The sequence below is a fragment of the Sorex araneus genome, chromosome 2 (genome assembly GCF_027595985.1).
Source record: "Sorex araneus isolate mSorAra2 chromosome 2, mSorAra2.pri, whole genome shotgun sequence".
Classification (NCBI taxonomy): domain Eukaryota; kingdom Metazoa; phylum Chordata; class Mammalia; order Eulipotyphla; family Soricidae; genus Sorex; species Sorex araneus.
The window spans coordinates 50,894,786-50,910,805 of NC_073303.1; the positions used below are offsets into that span (position 1 = coordinate 50,894,786).

Consider the following 16,020-nt stretch of genomic DNA (forward strand, 5'->3'; position numbering starts at 1 on the left):
GACACGTGGCTTCTAGCCTGGTGGCTTCCTCACCAGCTGTCCCTACAACTTTGTGTCAGGGCTGATCTCCTGCTGTGCACCCGGACACGTACCTCCGGTGGGTCTCATGGGTCCCCAGAGACGACCTTGCCCCTCGGGAGGCCCCCTCAGCCACCAGAGTGGGGGGCTCCTTGTGGCTCTCTCTGGGCAGCCCTGAAGGAGTCAGTGTGAGCAGCAGGAATGGGGCAGGGCTTCCTGCCGCCCCTCGGGGCATGAGGAGGGTGGAGTGGGGTGGGTCTGGGGCTCTGAGATCTGGTCCTCCCATGGGCTGATCCTTCAGCTCCCACGTCCCTGGGGTATGGCCAGGTCACCCCTGAGGCTCAGTCACATGATTTCTGGCTGTGGGCACCCTGTCGCTCCCCCCCACACCCCGCCACCTGCATAGACAGCTGCTGACCCCTGTCTGAACCCACAGACCTTTCCAGATCCCTCTGAGGCCATCCAGAGTCCACCGGGGCAGGACTGCTGCCCGTAGGGTTAATGTATGACCAGCTAGAGCAGCTTCACGCTCTGGAGGCCTTCCTGGGAGCCCTTCCTGGCTCCCAGGAATGGGCCCTCGAGCTCAGGTGTGCGTTCCACACAGCTGATGTTCCAGAACCTCAGGGGGCCACCTGCCCTCAGAGCGCAACAGGGACACCCTGCAGCCAGTCCCTCTGAGAATCACTACTAGGACAGGGCCATGGACATAGGCATGGGAACAGCCTGGGGCCCCACATTCCTGGGATGGGGTTGGGGGCCCCAGGACCCCGTGGTCTGGGGGCATGTGGAGCATGTGACTGGGATGGAGCTGCTGTCTGCGCAGAGACCCATGGCTCCAGAAGTCCTTGATGCCCCATACACCCTGCCCTCCTGCATCCAGGAGCAGGAAGGGGAGTGGGGTGTGGTGTGGCTAGGGTGGGGCTCAGCTGGAAATGTGAGGGGCAACCCCACTGGATAGACTCATCCCGACCCAAGGGCTTGCCCATGGCTTCCCAGGCTGCACCCACAGCTGTTCCTGAGGGTTCCCCCCTTTTCTAGGTCTACAGCAGCCACACTGAGAGGGTCTGTTGGGGGAAGTGAAGAAATAAAGATGGTCAGAGTGGAAAGGATGCAGGAGTATTAAAAGCACAAGAGAAACCCACCTGCAGGGGAGGGCTAAGTGGAGCCTGGCTCCTCTCTCAGTGGGACAGCTGGATTTCTCAGAGGGCTTCCCTCTGCCCCCAGAGATGTCTTGTTTATTTAAGGTCCATTCGTGTTGCCACGATGAACATCTTTCATTCTCAGTTAGGCTGGTGGGGACTGTTTATTTGTGACCTTTTAGGTTCTATATTTCTCCATATGCCCAGATTTTGTCCCATTATTTCTTAGTCTCCTATGAGCCCAAGTGACTTAGATATATTAGGGAAGGCCCCTCCCCTCCCCCCACATCACTATCACTATCATCCCGTTGATTTGCTCAAGCGGGCCCAGTAACGTCTGCATTCATCCTACCCGAGATTTTAGAAGCCTCTCTTTACTCGTTCTTCCCAACGGTGCCGCATTGGAGGCTTTTTCAGGGTCAGGAGAATGAGACCCATCATTGTTACTGTATTTGGCATATGAATACGCTACGGGGAGCTTGCCAGGCTCTTCGGTGCAGGCAGGAAACTCTCGGTAGCTTGCCAGATTCTCTGAGAGGGAGAACTAGGCTATAAGATGTACAAGAGGGGGCTGGAGAGATAGCACAGCGGGTAGGGCGTTTGCCTTGCACGCAGCCGACCCGGGTTCAAATCCCAGCATCCCATATGGTCCCCTGAGCACCGCCAGGGGTGATTCCTGAGTGCAGAGCCAGGAGTAACCCCTGTGCATTGCCAGGTGTGACCCAAAAAAAAGCAAAAAAAAAAAAAAAAGATGTACAAGAGCTTGGTTTTATAGTCTCTGGATGTTGGCCGTTGATGGGATTACATAGGAAGGGGGGTGGAGTTTGTGGGTGTGACTGCCTAGCTACTGGAAAATGGGGGATCTGGGTGGAAGAGGCCCAGTCCCGATCCTAGCAGGCTTGAAGATCTCAGCCCTGAGTCCCGCACAGCATAGCTGTGAAATTTCTGGAAAATAAATCTACTAGTCCTAAAGCTGACCCACCTTGCGGACACAGAAAGCAAGACCTGCTAAAACCTTCCCCAGCAGCTGACACTGAGGAGATGGGACCCCACCCTACAGAGAGGGCCTGAGGGAAACTACTGAGAACCCTCAATTCCTTCCTTTAATCTGATTAATTTAAAAGGCTCAACTAACAGGCCAGAGACGGCCAGACCCACCCTCTGAGGGAAGATCCAGCAGGAACAAAGGTCAAGAAAAGGAGTTTTCTGAAAGAATCATGGACCACTCCCGACTCTACCCCCTTAGCAACCAGCTAGCAGTGGACTCTTACCTAGCTAGAAAACCCACATGGGGCGGCTTGGAGAAAAGAAACCCTGTTCAAAAGCCACTTTGAACAAAGGAAGTGTGTGCATATGCTGCCCGGCCCAAGTGCGTTGACTGGGCGCAGGCGTCGCCCGCATCTGGGCCTCGGGATGTGAACGGTCCATCTCCAGCGCGGGGCTGTTAGGCCCTCTCCGCCCCTGGGCGGGTTGCTCTCTCACTGTCGCCCCTTCCTTCCCCTTCCTAAAAGTCTCCACATCAGATTCTGTTTTACTTTCTTCTCTGTGGGGAAGGCAAGCCGCGGAGGCCTGGCGAAGGCCCAGGACTGACTTTGCTTCGCGGCAAAGAGCGTTTCCTCAGCCCACCCTTAGTAGCGGCTCCCCGAGAAATCAGGTGGCGGGGGTGGGCTCCCGCGGCAAGACGACCCAGGGCCGGCAGGTGCAGGCTTCCCGGGGGCTGGCGGGCTTGGGCCGTGCCCAGCGGGGGCTCATCGGCCCCGGAGTGACCACCTCTGCTCTCGCCTCGCGCCAGCCACCCGCGGCGCCACCCGCCTCCCAAAGTTTGGGGCAGAGTTCAGAATTCAATTCAGCGAGCCCGGGAAGCGGTAGCGGGGTTTCAAACGCGGAGTTGCTGACAGACGCCAGCAGAGGGAAACTGAGGCGAGCGCCTCCCGCTGGGTAAGCGTCGGGCTCAGAGGCACGGCCCCCATGGCGCAGGCGCAGTGAGGCCCCGCGGGCCGCCGCCTTACCGCCGCGCAGGCGCATTGAGTCACAGCAGGGCGCCGACGGCGAGCCAGCGGGTCCCTATTGCGCAGGCGCAGTCCCGCGGCGCCGGTAGGCGGGACGCAGCGCAGTCGGAGGGCACGCGGCTGCGCAGTCGTCCCGAGTATCGCCCCGCCCACTTCCGGCGCAGGAGCTTCCGGCCGGGGCTGTGGGGCGGCTGTGAGGCGACTAGGCGGCCTCTGAGGCGGGGCGACGACGCCACAGCGACCCTCCGACCCGGGCGCCACCGCCACGGCCATGGCGCCGCCGCCGCTCTGGGAGCTCCTCCTGCTGCTGCCGCTGCTGCTCCTCCAGGCGGCCGCGGCGCAGAAGCCACCGGGAAGGGGTGAGCGCGGTGGAGAGAGGGGCGGGGCCGCCGGGGCCGGGCCGGGGTCGCCGGGGCGGGGGTGGGGTCGCTCCGGCCGGGATCGGGTCGGGGGTCGCCGGGGTCAGAGCGGGGCGGGGCGGGACGGGGGTTGCTGGGGTCGCGATGGAGGACTCCGGAGTCGCGGTGAGGGACTCCGGGGTTGGGGTGGGGGTCGCCGGGGTCGCGGTGGGGGACGCCGGGGTCGGGGTGGGGGTCGCCGGGGTCGCGGTGGGGAACTTAGGGGTCGAGGTGGGGGACTCCGGGGTCGGGGCGGGGGACACGGGGGTCGGGGCGGGGGTCACCCAGGGTCGGGGTCGGGGTGGGGGGCGTGGCTTGTGTCCCTCGTTCGGGGAGGGACAGTCCCGGGCCTTAGGTGGCAGCCCCGTCTCCCGGGCTTCAGGCAGTCCTCTTCCGAGGGGCCCTCGCCCAGCGTCGGAGGGACGGAGGGGGCCAGGCTGCTGCGCCCAGGGAGGCCGGCGCTCCGGTCCTGCTCCCCACGCTGATGGGCTGCAGGCGGTTCACCCTCTGGTCCTCACCCTCGTCTGCTTGTCTTCATCCTGGCTTCCATTCTGTTACGTCCCCCCAGCCCTCTACCCCTTTGTCCTCTGCATGGGGGTCAGCGCCCTGCAGGCCCGCTGAGTCCCACCAGGTCCCACTGACACCGGCACACATGTGCTCCCTGGCACAGTACAGGGGACCTGCCTTTTTGTTCCAGGGGACCTTCTCTGCCCCTCTGAGTACCTCCTGCATTCCCTGGGGTGCTGACCCCCCCGGGTTAATGTCTCCACCCCACCCCACCTGATGTGAACACCTGGGGATGAAGACCAGGACAGGTCTTGCTTGTCCCTAAGTGCAGGGGTGGAAGGGCAGTGGCATGGCACATGGGCGTGGGGCATTCACCCCCCTGCCCAGGGCCAGCTCCTTCCTCCTGCTCTCACAGTGAGTCAGGACCCACCCGAAACCCGAAGGCAGAACTGAACTCTGCTCCACAACGGGCCTTTGTCTTTGCATTTCTTGGATAGAGATGAAGGTTATTGGTCACAGGACTGGAGAATCGGGGATTCTCAGCCCAGGGTTCTGGGCACGTGATGCTCGGTGCCTGACAGTCAGGAGAGTGGACCAGGGGCCATGCCCAAGGTGTGTTGGAATCAGGGAGGGACGGAGACTGTTCCCAGCCTGGCTCACTTTTGGCACAACTATTAGGCTTGGCAGTTCCAGGCCTGCTACAGGCAGAGGCCCCGGGCTGGGGCAGTCTATGAGGTGGTTCCTGTATCTTGTGCTCTTGCCCCTGAGGGTGCCTGTCTGAGGTTGACAAGGCTGTCTGGCTTGGCACCGGCCTAACGTCCTTTCCTCACTCCACTGCCCAGCTACCCTCAAGGGTGAGCTGTGATGGGACCTTTGCCCCCAGACCTTGTCTGATGAATGTCCTCATGTGAGCAGAACCGAGTCTGGCCTGCTCAGGTCCCTGCTTTCACCCTGCAAGGCTCTCACCACCTGCCCCATGGCTGAAGGCCCTTGATGACTCTTGCGTGTCTCTGTTGCTTTCTTTGCAAGCGTGGCGAGGCTGGGGACAGAACCCCTGTTTACAACGTTCTGGCCTTACTCTGCCTACCCGGAAGCCGCTGATTCTGTGGGGACCCCACTCCTTTCCCTGGGATCCCTCAGCCCTACTGGGCTCCTAGCCCACCTCTCCTCCAGAGGCTTCAGGTTCTTTTGTACCTGCAGATGCTCCCTGCCTGAGCCTGTCCCTTTCCAAGCTCTCTTCACTTACCCTATTCCCAAGGGGTCTCCTTTAAAGTGGAGGTGCCGGAGTGATAGTGCAGTGGGGGAGGGCATTTGCCTTGAAGCCCACCTGGGTTTGATCCTCAGCATCCCATATGGTCCCCTGAGCCCACCAGGAGTGATCCTGTGAGCACTACCAGGTGTGGCCCCAGAACCAAAATGAATCAAATTGCTGGGACATTCTCGTGTTCTGGTGCTGGTCTTTTGGGGTGGAGTTGAGGGGGCTGGGTCTAGATGATTGCACCCCCGTGCCCCAGGTGCTCTGTGGTCTGTAACATCCTGGATATGGGCCCCTGGTTGGACTTGAGCTTTCTGATGGGTGTGCAGGGGGCTTGTGGTCTGCCCTGATTGCTGCTCATGGCGGGACTCTGAGATGTTGTGGCAGGTGTTTGGGGTTCTCCATAGCAATTCCATGTGTGGCCACGTGGGGTGTTTCTGTGAGGTTCCAGCGTCCACAGGGAAGTGGTAGCCTATGGTACAGTGTCTTCTGGGTGGTGCCCTGGGCCTGTCTCTACCCAGAGCTCTGTGGGTGCCCACCTCCGTGCCAGGGCAGACCCAGGACTCGGTGACACCTTGCCCCTTCCCTGCCTGCAGCCTGCTCCCAGTTCACCAACACGACCTGCAAGGAGTGCCTAAGCAATGTCTCGGTGAGTGCCCGCATTTATGCAAGTGCCGGCCTTGGTATATACCCGCCTCTGTGTGCGTGCCCGCCTCTGTGTGAGTGTCCTTCTTGGTGAGTGCCCAGCTTGAGCTCTATTCTCGGGTGTCAGGGTGGGGGCATCTGGGCTAGGATTCAGCAGGAACCTCTGCAGTGCAGCGTCCCATGGAATGGGCCTGCCTTGCTTGATGCAACTCTGGGACGAGCGTTGAGTTCCTGGAGGGGAGCTGGCCTGGGTTGGGCCTCTGGGAAGGAAATCTTCTGTGGGGTCTTGGCCTGGGGCTCAAGCAGCTCCTCATGCCCCACAGCTGGGTGTGTTAGGTGATTGAAGTGTTCTGGACGCTGGGAGTGGGGGAGCGGGTGTCCCTGTGTGGGACCCCTACTGCTGGGTGTGAGACAAACAGTGTCTGGTGTGCACCTTCTCTTCCAGCTGCGCTGTCTGGGAGGGGGTAGGGCTGGAGGGCTGTGGCCTCCCTCACTCTTCCCCTCTCTGCAGTGTCTGTGGTGCAACACCAACAAGACTTGCTCTGACTACCCCGTCTTGAGGATTCTGCCCCCCGCGTCTGTCTGTGAGCTGAGCTCTGCACGCTGGGGTGTCTGCTGGGGTAAGTGTCCGGGACAGCAGCTGGGCATAGAGGGGAGTCTGAGTCCTCCTTGGATGTCTTGGCACGTTGTGTTTTGGGCTATCGATATGTGGTCTGAGGTGGGGGCCACAGTGCCCTTCCCAACCATGCTGGGCCACCTGCCATCACACAGAGCTGCCTTCTAGGGGGCCATAAGCTGCTGTTTGCTTTCTGGGGGGTGTGGGGTGGCTGCTGCTAAAGCTATAGTCGGAGGGCCCTGGGACCCCTCCCGTGTCCTCGGCCAAGCAGGCTGGTCGGTCAGTGTGAGGCCCAACGAGCTGCTGTTCGGTCCTGCAGTGCCAGGAGTGCTGTGGTCGGCTCCATGTCAGCCCTGGGCCTTGCCCCTCTCAGAGCTCTCTGAACCCCCTTGACGATCTGGTTCCTGTGTTTGACTTGAAAAATGGTTTTCCTGGTTTTTGTTGGTATCTGTTAGCCTTCACCTGAAATTGCTCAGTTGGTGTCAGGGCAGGAGGGTGTGTGTGTTCGTACACGTGTGTGCCGCCTGCAGCTGATCACTAGTATGTTGTGAGTTGCAGAGTTTTTTCCCCATAGGGAGGGTTCTGTTCTGGGGTTTCTCTGAGCTCCCTGCTGCTATCAGTGGGTGGGGTTCAGGGTGGATTGCTGAGGCTCTGTTCCTCCTGGCTCAGCCTTCCTGGCTCTGCAGCAACTTTGGCATGTGACCTCCCAGTGCACGCCTGCTCATCAGCATCCTGGCTTGGGTCCTCCTGGGGGAGATGGGACCCTGGTTGGAGTTGGAATTGAAAGACATTGGCTTTTTTCAGTGTGCTTGTTTGGAGAAGGCTCTCACGCACTGGACCCCACTGGGGCTGCTCTTGTCCTGGGTGGTTGGGACCCCTGCAGCCAGACTGTGGGCTAATTAGTGTGGGAGATAGCACAGGGAGAGTCCCCAGAGAACTCGTCATGGTCCTGTGAGCCTGCTCTGGGGATGTGTGTGTGACAGGTGTGGCAGGGAGGAGGGCAGCTGAGCTGTACGTCCTGCTCGTTGGGAGAAAGGTAAGGTCTTGGCTCATGCGTCAAGCCCTGCCCAGCCTAGCTGCCAGCACGAACCCCAGGAGGTCAGGGCTCAGCCACTGTGTGAGGGGTCAGCTGGTACTCAGGACTGAACACTGGAACCCCGCTGGACAGGCCTGGTCCCTCTGGAAGTGTCTCCCAGGGCTCTTGAAAGGCAAGGTTGAACGCACATGTGTCTGCGCATCATGGTGGAGGGCATTGCTGGTAGTGTCGGCTCTGCCCAGGCTGGGGCAGGTGCCCCTGCAGCTCCTGGGTTACACTTTGTTGCCAGTGAACTTCGAAGCCTTGATCATCGCGATGTCGGTGGTGGGAGGGAGCATCGTCCTGGGAATCTGTTACTGCTGCTGCTGCTGGCGCCGGCGGAGGCGGCGGAGTCGTGAGCCCGACAAACAGGAGGAAAAGGCCATCCGGGAGCGGGAGGAGCGGCGCGTGCGGCAGGAGGAGAGGTGAGGCGGTCCTGGGTGGCTTTGCAGAGTCGGGGTGGTATGTAGGCCCTGCTCTGGCCTCTGTCACCCAGGGCACACTCCCCACCTCACGCCCCAGCTTGTCCAGCTTGCTGTCCCAGCACACTGGACCACACCAGGTCCATGTTTCACGCAGTGCGGTGGCAGCCAGCAACCCAGGCCACCTCGCCAGGTATCCGTACATGGCACTCCGGTGATCGGACCAGCTGGGTGAGGCTGGGGTGTGGGTTTCCATGCTGTCCTCTAGAACAGACACACTCATTTGTCCCTGCCATCACGAATCCCAGTGCAAATGTAACTAGTCAGTACTTTTCCTTGATGTGGAAAGAGGCTTTTTGTATCACTAAGTCTAAGCACGGGGACCGCTGCTCCTTAGACCTGGTGGTATGGCCCTGGCACAGCCATAGGACCTCCCTGTGACACATCCAGGACATATTCACAGCCTTTGGCTTCAGTGATGAAAGTGCACTGTCTTAGCTATGTCTGGTGTGACTGTGGAACTTTGCTTTGTAGGCGAGCAGAGATGAAGTCCCGGCACGATGAGATCAGGAAGAAATACGGTAAGAGCCCACTTGTATGTGGTGAGAGCCCCCGGACACGGTGAGAGCACCCCAAACATGGTGAAGCCCCCAAATACACGGTGAAGCCCCTCATACATGGTGAAGCCCCCCATACACGGTGAAGCCCCTTATACACGGTAAGAGCCCCTGTATACGGTGAAAGCCACCAAACACAGTGAGAGCCCCCATATGCGGTGAAAACCCCCATACGCAGTGAGAGCCCCCCATACACGCTGAGAGCCTCCATACATGGTGAAGCCCCCCATACATGGTGAGAGCCCCCTCACATGGTGAGAGCCCCCCATACATGGTGAGAGCCTTCATGCGGTGAGAGCCCCCATACACGGTGAGAGCCTGCCCCTGCTCACTCTCTCATTTTTGCTGCCCTGCCTTCTGCCAACTTCGTGGCTGAGGTCAGGGGAAGCAGGTTGACAGCCTAGGATGATGGTCTCATAGTGACACGTGTCACTGTGTTGTGGTTGGCTCCCGGGAGGGGTGTGTGTTCCGATGTGTTTGTAATCACGGCTGTCTGTTTGCAGGTCTGTTTAAGGAGGAGAATCCCTATGCAAGATTCGAGAACCACTGAGTGTCCTACCCTGGACCCCAGTGCAGCCCCGCCCTCCAGCCTGCTGGCCACGGAATCTTTTTTCTGTCACTCTTTCTGGATCAGCTGTTCGAGACCTCAAGCCTGTCACACTCCTGCTGTTGGGGTCTGGGGGGTATGCAGCCTGCGGCTCTGGCTGCCAGCTTGCTATGCTCCCCCCAATTGGAGCTGAGCCCTGGGCACAGCTCAAATCACCAGCGCCTTATCTTTTTAGGAACACTTGGTTGCAGCAGACCCTTCTTGGATGAGGTTTAGAGTTTGCACCTTTGCCAGAAGAAAGGGACTCTATCCCGTATAGCTGGGGGTTCTGGAGGCTACATCAGCCCCCTAAGGGCCGTGGCTGTGTGGGCGTGCGTGGGGCCTGCTGTGCCTTCCTCTGCCTCTTGTAAGCTCCCGCACAGGGGTCAGGTGTGGCCATTGGTCAGCTGCTGGAGGAAAGAGGGTTGGGCCAGGCATCCTGCCAGGTCTGTAGATGGCTGCATGCCTTCATCTTAGGGCCTGGGCAGTCTGCGTCCCTCAGTGCAGCTGTGGGTTCCACTGTGAATGGACAGGTTGTGGGAGCTAGAGCTCTGGGCCACTGGGTCACAGGCATCCCCCAACTCCCCCATTGTATTGGGACTCAGCTTGGACTCCCAACTGTGTGCCAGCATAGCAGACTGGGAAGTGAGCCCCTCTAGCCCCTGCACGCAGCTCCTGGGTGCCGTGTGGGCCTGTCGGGGCAGTCTGTCCTGCCTCTCATGGGCACTGAGTTTGGCACAAGTCTTGGGTCTACTCACGGACTCCTAGGGCATTTAGTAGCAATTCCAAGTCCTAAACATTCCTGAGGATTTCTGCTGTGTACCCAGAAAACCACGCACGCACTCACGCACTCCCAGATCACCCTTGTATTAATCAGCAGTGTGTATGTACCCACTCTTCACTGCCCAGCTGAACGCCTTAATAACTAAGAATGTTTAACCCTGCACGCACAGGCCACACGGCTGTCCCGGCGCGGCTTTTGGCTGCACTGGTCGGGGCAGCTGGCCTCAGAGCCTGAGCATCACCCCTGAAGTGCCTTAACCTCACTAAACGTTCCCACGGGCCCTGTGCTGCCTCTGACTGGCTGTTTCTTACTGACTCCTGTAGCTTCCCTGGGACAGTGGCTGCTGACCTTTGTGGGTGAGAACCCACCATGGTTCTCAGAATACCACCTTCCTTAGTACCTGTCCTGAAGATAAAAATGGGCTCGCCCTCATCCTGGGCTTCTCTGAGAGGTGGGGGCACACAGTGTGGAACGTGTTTGTCCCCTCACGCCCTGAGTGGGGACGACTGACTGTCCAGGAAGCAAATGGACACTCGGGGACTGTGTTTCGGGGACCCCTGAAACATGGGGGTCACTGTGGGGGAGAGTGGTGGGCAGCTGGGAGCTGCACCGACTGGTTGAGATGAGACTGGAAGGCCAGGGCACTGCTGAGGGGTTGTGCCTGTGCTGTGCTGGCCTCCCCCAGGTGTGACCTTAGGGTCAGAAGGTCAAAGGTCAGGGTTGAGCAGTGGTGCACAGGTGGGGTGTTTCCCCTGCATGTGACTGACCCGGGTTTGAGTCACAACACCATTTAGGGACCCAAGCCTACCAGGACTGATCCCTGAGAGCAGAGCATTGGATGTGGCCCACCCCCTAAGTTTATGGGTACTGATTGGATGGGGGCAGGGACCCTACCAGGACCTAAGGTCATGAGAAGACCCCGGAGAATATTGGACATTGTGCCCCACAGCCACTGAGGCCTCCCGAGCTGCACATTTTCAGGTACATTACACCTGGGCCTGTGTCTGCATACTCCAGCACCTGCTGATGGGTGTATCCCCCATGGTCCCTCATGTCCTCAGGCTGCCTGTGCCTCCTGGTGGATCTCTGTCCTGATGCCCCTCTGACTGTCCTTCCCAGTGTGCCTCAGGTCACACTGTCTGTCTAGCTTCAGGTGATATCTTTGTGGTATTTTAACCTTCCTTCTTGCTCCCTCCTGGCACATTTCATCCTGTCCTCTGTTTTGGTGCCTCAGCTTTCCTACTTTTGTACATGGGTATGTGTGTGACCCCTTTGGACTTAAGGTGATGTCTGTCCCTCCTGCTGTACTTTAGGCCATCCATAGAATAAGTCTGGTGGATCTGCATGATGGTTTTCATTTGTCCCCCTGAACTGCATTTCCCATAGTTTTTTTTTTTTTTTCTTTATTTCTTTTTGGATCACACTTGGCGATGTACAGGGGTTGCTCCTGGCTCTGCATTCAGGAATTACTCCTGGCGGTGCTCAGGGGATCATCTGGGATGCTGGGAATCATACCCGGGTAAGCTGCGTGCAAGGCAAACACCCTACCTGCTGTGCTATCACTCCAGCCCCTCCCATAGTTTTGGCACCTGCTATGAAACCCGTCAAAGAATAGGTGGCCAGCTGCAGAGAGGTGATCCGTGTGAAGAGTTGACCACCACTTGGAGTAGTTGGCCATGCACAGGACAGCTTATCTAGATTAGAATGGCTGGACAGAGGTCTGGACTGGACCCGTAGCAGCTCCCTGTGTACAGAACAGCTGGCAGACATCCCATGGAGCTCAAAGGTGGGCCTGAGCAACCAGCTTGGTAGGAGAATGCGAACCTGGTACAGGAGCACCAGAGGACCAGCAGGTGAAGGTTCAGGGACAGCAGCTATCAGCTGAGTGTCCAGCTAGCACTGGGAAAATGACCCAGCCCCACCTGGGCCCAGGAGCAGCCTTGATCCCCAGGCCAGGGGGATGAAGGCTGCTGAGGGCTGCATGGTGCCCACGCACCTGCTCATCTCCAACAACCCCTTAGGTGTGAGGACCCTTGTGCTCTTTCCCTCCAGCACACTTTGAACCCCTCTCGTATGGGGCTTTCCTGACCTTGCACCAGCCAGCACTCTGGGACAGTGGCACTCCCTGCAACCGACCCCTGTAATCATGCTGGCCCTACCCTGAGTCCTTCCCAGCAGGCCAGAGTGACTGTTCCTGTGGTGTGGATGTGGGGTCTTAGACTAGGCAGGGAAGGGTCTGCCACAACTGCTCTGAGGGTTGAGAGATATCTCTGCTGTGGCCACCGATGGGAAGGGGAGCACACAGCCCAGAAGCTTCCTCCCCTGCCCTGTGGCCGGGGCCGGACTTCTCCAGACTTGTCTGATCCTGCACAGCTTTGGCTGACCCTTCCCTCTGACCTTCAGCAGCACCATCTTTTCTTGATCAGAATCTCCCAGTACTTGCCTGCTACCCACCCACAAATACCAGGCAGAGTTCTCCTTTGGTCACACCCGGCAATGCACAGGGGTTACTCCTGGCTCTTCACTCAGGAATTACCCCTGGCGGTGCTCAGGGGACCATATGGGATGCTGGGATTAGAACCCGGGTTGGCCGCGTGCAAGGCAAACGCCCTACCCGCTGTGCTATTGCTCCAGCCCCTCCACCTATTTCTGACTCATGCAAGGGGCATCTATCACCTTGGCCAAGATATGCCACTCTTAATTAATTACCTGCACCCAGTTCAGGAAATAGTGCGGTGGGTGGGTGATGGAAGTGTGGGTGGATACATGGGTGGGAGGATGAACCCTCAGTGGAAGAAGTGACGGCAGCCCTGTAATCTTTTCCCAGCTGCCCGGTGGTGTGAGGGTGGTGACTGGTGGGCTTCTCCCCATGTTCACTTTTAGCTGGGGTGACTGCTGTCCAGATCCTGTCTGTGGAGCCCCTCAGTGCCCATGGGCGCTGACACATCTCCCCACTGGTTTCGGCACTCTGCTATATGCCTCTGTCCTGTTCTGTGTGATGCTCAGGCCTGTGCATTTGATTGGGAGCAGATGGTGCTTTGGCGTTCACTGTAGGAGGGGCAGGGAGGGCTGTGGTGCTAGGGCCTGAGCCACCTAGCATCACAGCCTCCTGCTTGAGCCTGGCAGGTATGTGGGCTTGCGCCCAGACAGCTGTTCCAGTGGCTTCTCTGCCCAGGCGACTATGCTCTCTGTTTTGTCTCTGGAATCAATGGGCTGGGGCCCCTCCTCTGAACAGATCCAAGGGCTGGATGAGGGCCAGTTGTGGGCTTGGCTTTGTGTCCCAAACGCACTGCTGCCCCACCCCCCTTGCTCTGGTGGTTCTGAGCTACTGGTGCCTCAGCTGCTCTTGGCTTGGACAGGACACTTCCACCTTCCCAGACCCAGCAATTCCAGGCTTGACTCCTTACAGGGCAGCTCCTGGAAGACTGACCTGGCATCACTGGCTGAGTCCCCACCCCAGGCAGGCTCCCCAGCTGTGTTCCGCAAGCTCCAAGTGTTTTTTTTTTTTTCTTTCATGTTTATATTGGAAGGGAGGGTTGGCCTGGGCCACACCTGGCAGTGCTCGCTCTTGGTAGGGCTCTGCAGACCATAGGTAGTGTTGGATTTGAACCTGAGTCGGGTGCGGGCAAGTCCAGTGCCTTTCCCCTGTACTGTCTCTTACCTCCCAAATGTTCCTTGAGAAAATGGAGTGCCTTCCAGGTGAGAGGTGGACACTTGACCCAAGCTGGGTCCACCTGCAACACCCATCATGGCTGCATGCCATGGGCAGAGAAGGTGCACTGGGGCTTTCACTCTAGCCTCTCACCTCTGGGAGCTGCACGGCCTGGGTCTGAGGGCAGAGGGATGAGAGCCCAGCTTTCCCAGCTTGCCCCCCTGTGCCCACGTTCCAGGCTGGGTTCTCCTGGTGGCATCTTGCCTGCTGGACACTGTCCCTATGCTGAGCACTTCCACCCCTAGTATCTTTAAGGGTATCTGTTAAGGCGATGGGGAGTTTGAGTCTGTCACAGAGCAAACAGTTTAATCGCTTCTCCCTTGTAAGATGTATTTGCTCTCTAGCATGATAGTTGGATTCTAGCGTTTTTGCTTTGCTTGTGCTATTTGGGTATCTTGGACAGAAACACTGCCATCTCTGTTTACTCAAACGGGGCCACCCCAGCTGTGGGTGTGGGGCTTGGTGCTGACCATGGTTTTGGATGTGCCAGACCTGGGTGTCACCTCAGTCCCATCCTGTCCCTTTTTACTTCTGTCCCAGGATTTTCCTCTCACTCATCTTCCAGTTTATGGATCATCTCTTCCGCTGTGTCTATCCATGGAACACACCATTTCATGACTTTTCAAGTTTACACTTGATTTCCCGTTGAGATTCCACTTTTTTCATCTCATATCTCAGTAAATACACCACTCACTTTTTTTTTTTTTTCCTTGTGGCTGTTCTCATTACTCCTGGCTCTCTATTTGAGGTTATACCTGGCTGCCTGGTACTATATGGGATGGGAACCATATGAAATGCCAGGGATCCAACTTAGATCAGTCACATGCAAGACAAACACTATCCCCTGTACTGGCCCCTGTCCCCACTTAGTTTTATCGTTATTTCCCCTTTCCCTCCCTTTCTTCTGATGTGACAATTGGGACTCCATGGCCACTGGCTCTGGGCTCAGGGGTTACTCCTGGCCTGCTCAGGGGACTCAATGTGGTGCCAGGAACGGAACCTGGGTAGACCGTGCCCTCTCAGTGCTCTCTGGCCCTCTGCTTTTAAGTTTAGACAGTGTTGTTGGAAATTGACTTTATGGCAGCTGTTGCTGTTTGCTTCCAAAAGTTTTCATGGTGGAAGGAAGGGCTTCCTTCCAGCCCAGGAGATCCTCTTCTTATGCTCCATATTTTTTTTGCTAAATGGGTCACACCCAGCGATGCTCAGGGGTTACTCCTGGCTTTGCACTCAAGAATTACTCCTGGCGGTGCTTGGGGGACCATATGGGATGCCGGGGATCGAACCCGGGTCGGCCGCGTGCAAGGCAAACGCCCTACCCGCTGTGCTATCTCTCCGGCCCCTATGCTCCGTATTTCTCACTCTGCCTGGTCTTCCTCCTAGACACACCGTGCTGAGGCCCGTGAGCACCCTGGCTCGGGTGGGGTCAGGCACAGATGAGCAGGAAGGGGCCCTGCTAGGAATCAGCCGTCTAAGCCTTGAGCTCAGACCCTAACTTCCATGACAGGGACTGTGTGGCTGCTCGTGGTGAGTGCTGCCCAGCCTATAGGCATGCCCCACTGTTGCACACGCACCGAGGGGGACCTTTTGGCAAGCTCACGGCAGTGTGCTTTAACTTTTCTACACATGTATGTGGCGTCAAATCATGATTGTTTTGGGCAGAATGGTAATGCCAAGGGCCGGAGCACATGCTGAGCAGTGGGGGGCTGGGTGTTGATCCCCTTAGCACAGGGTCTCCTCCTGAGCATGCTCCATGTGGACCCCAAGCCAAATAAGGAACAACGACAAAAAAATGTCACGAGTTGCATAAGTGGGTTTTATATAGGATCAGGTGTTGGAGAGATAGTAGATAGGGTAAGGAGCTTGCCTTGTGTGCTGCCCACCTGGATTTGATCCCTGCTTCTGCAAGCCCTAGTCACCCAGAGTAAGCTTAAGAGCATAGGGTCACCTTTTTCACCTTTTCTTTTGTACCCATTTCCATTGTCCGTTTGGGCCACACCCAGCAGTGCTCAGGGACCCTATGCTGTGCTGGGGATTGAATTGGGGTTGGCTACCTACAGAGCAAGCAGCCTTCCCGCTGTGCTGTGTTCCTGTTCCTAGTGAGAGGTTTTCTCCCCGGGCGCCCGCGCGCGTGGACTGGGTTTTGATGCTTGGTTGCTAAGGTTTGCACGTGGGTCTGAAATCTCAGTGGGAGCTCGAAGTACAGGTGCCGCCTCCAGGCTTTATCACTGATGGTGTCA

At 58.0% G+C, this 16,020-nt stretch overlaps 1 protein-coding gene across 1 annotated transcript; it reads left to right on the forward strand.

Moving 5' to 3' along the window:
• Window positions 1–3,318: 3,318 nt before the first annotated feature.
• PTTG1IP (PTTG1 interacting protein) lies at window positions 3,319–10,357 on the forward strand. The gene is made up of 6 exons (XM_055124883.1): window positions 3,319–3,525; window positions 5,923–5,975; window positions 6,483–6,591; window positions 7,913–8,087; window positions 8,619–8,665; window positions 9,205–10,357. Exons 1-6 carry the CDS (start codon window positions 3,438–3,440, stop codon window positions 9,249–9,251), a joined length of 519 nt encoding a protein of 172 aa, XP_054980858.1. The 5' UTR covers window positions 3,319–3,437; the 3' UTR covers window positions 9,252–10,357.
• Window positions 10,358–16,020: the final 5,663 nt, after the last annotated feature.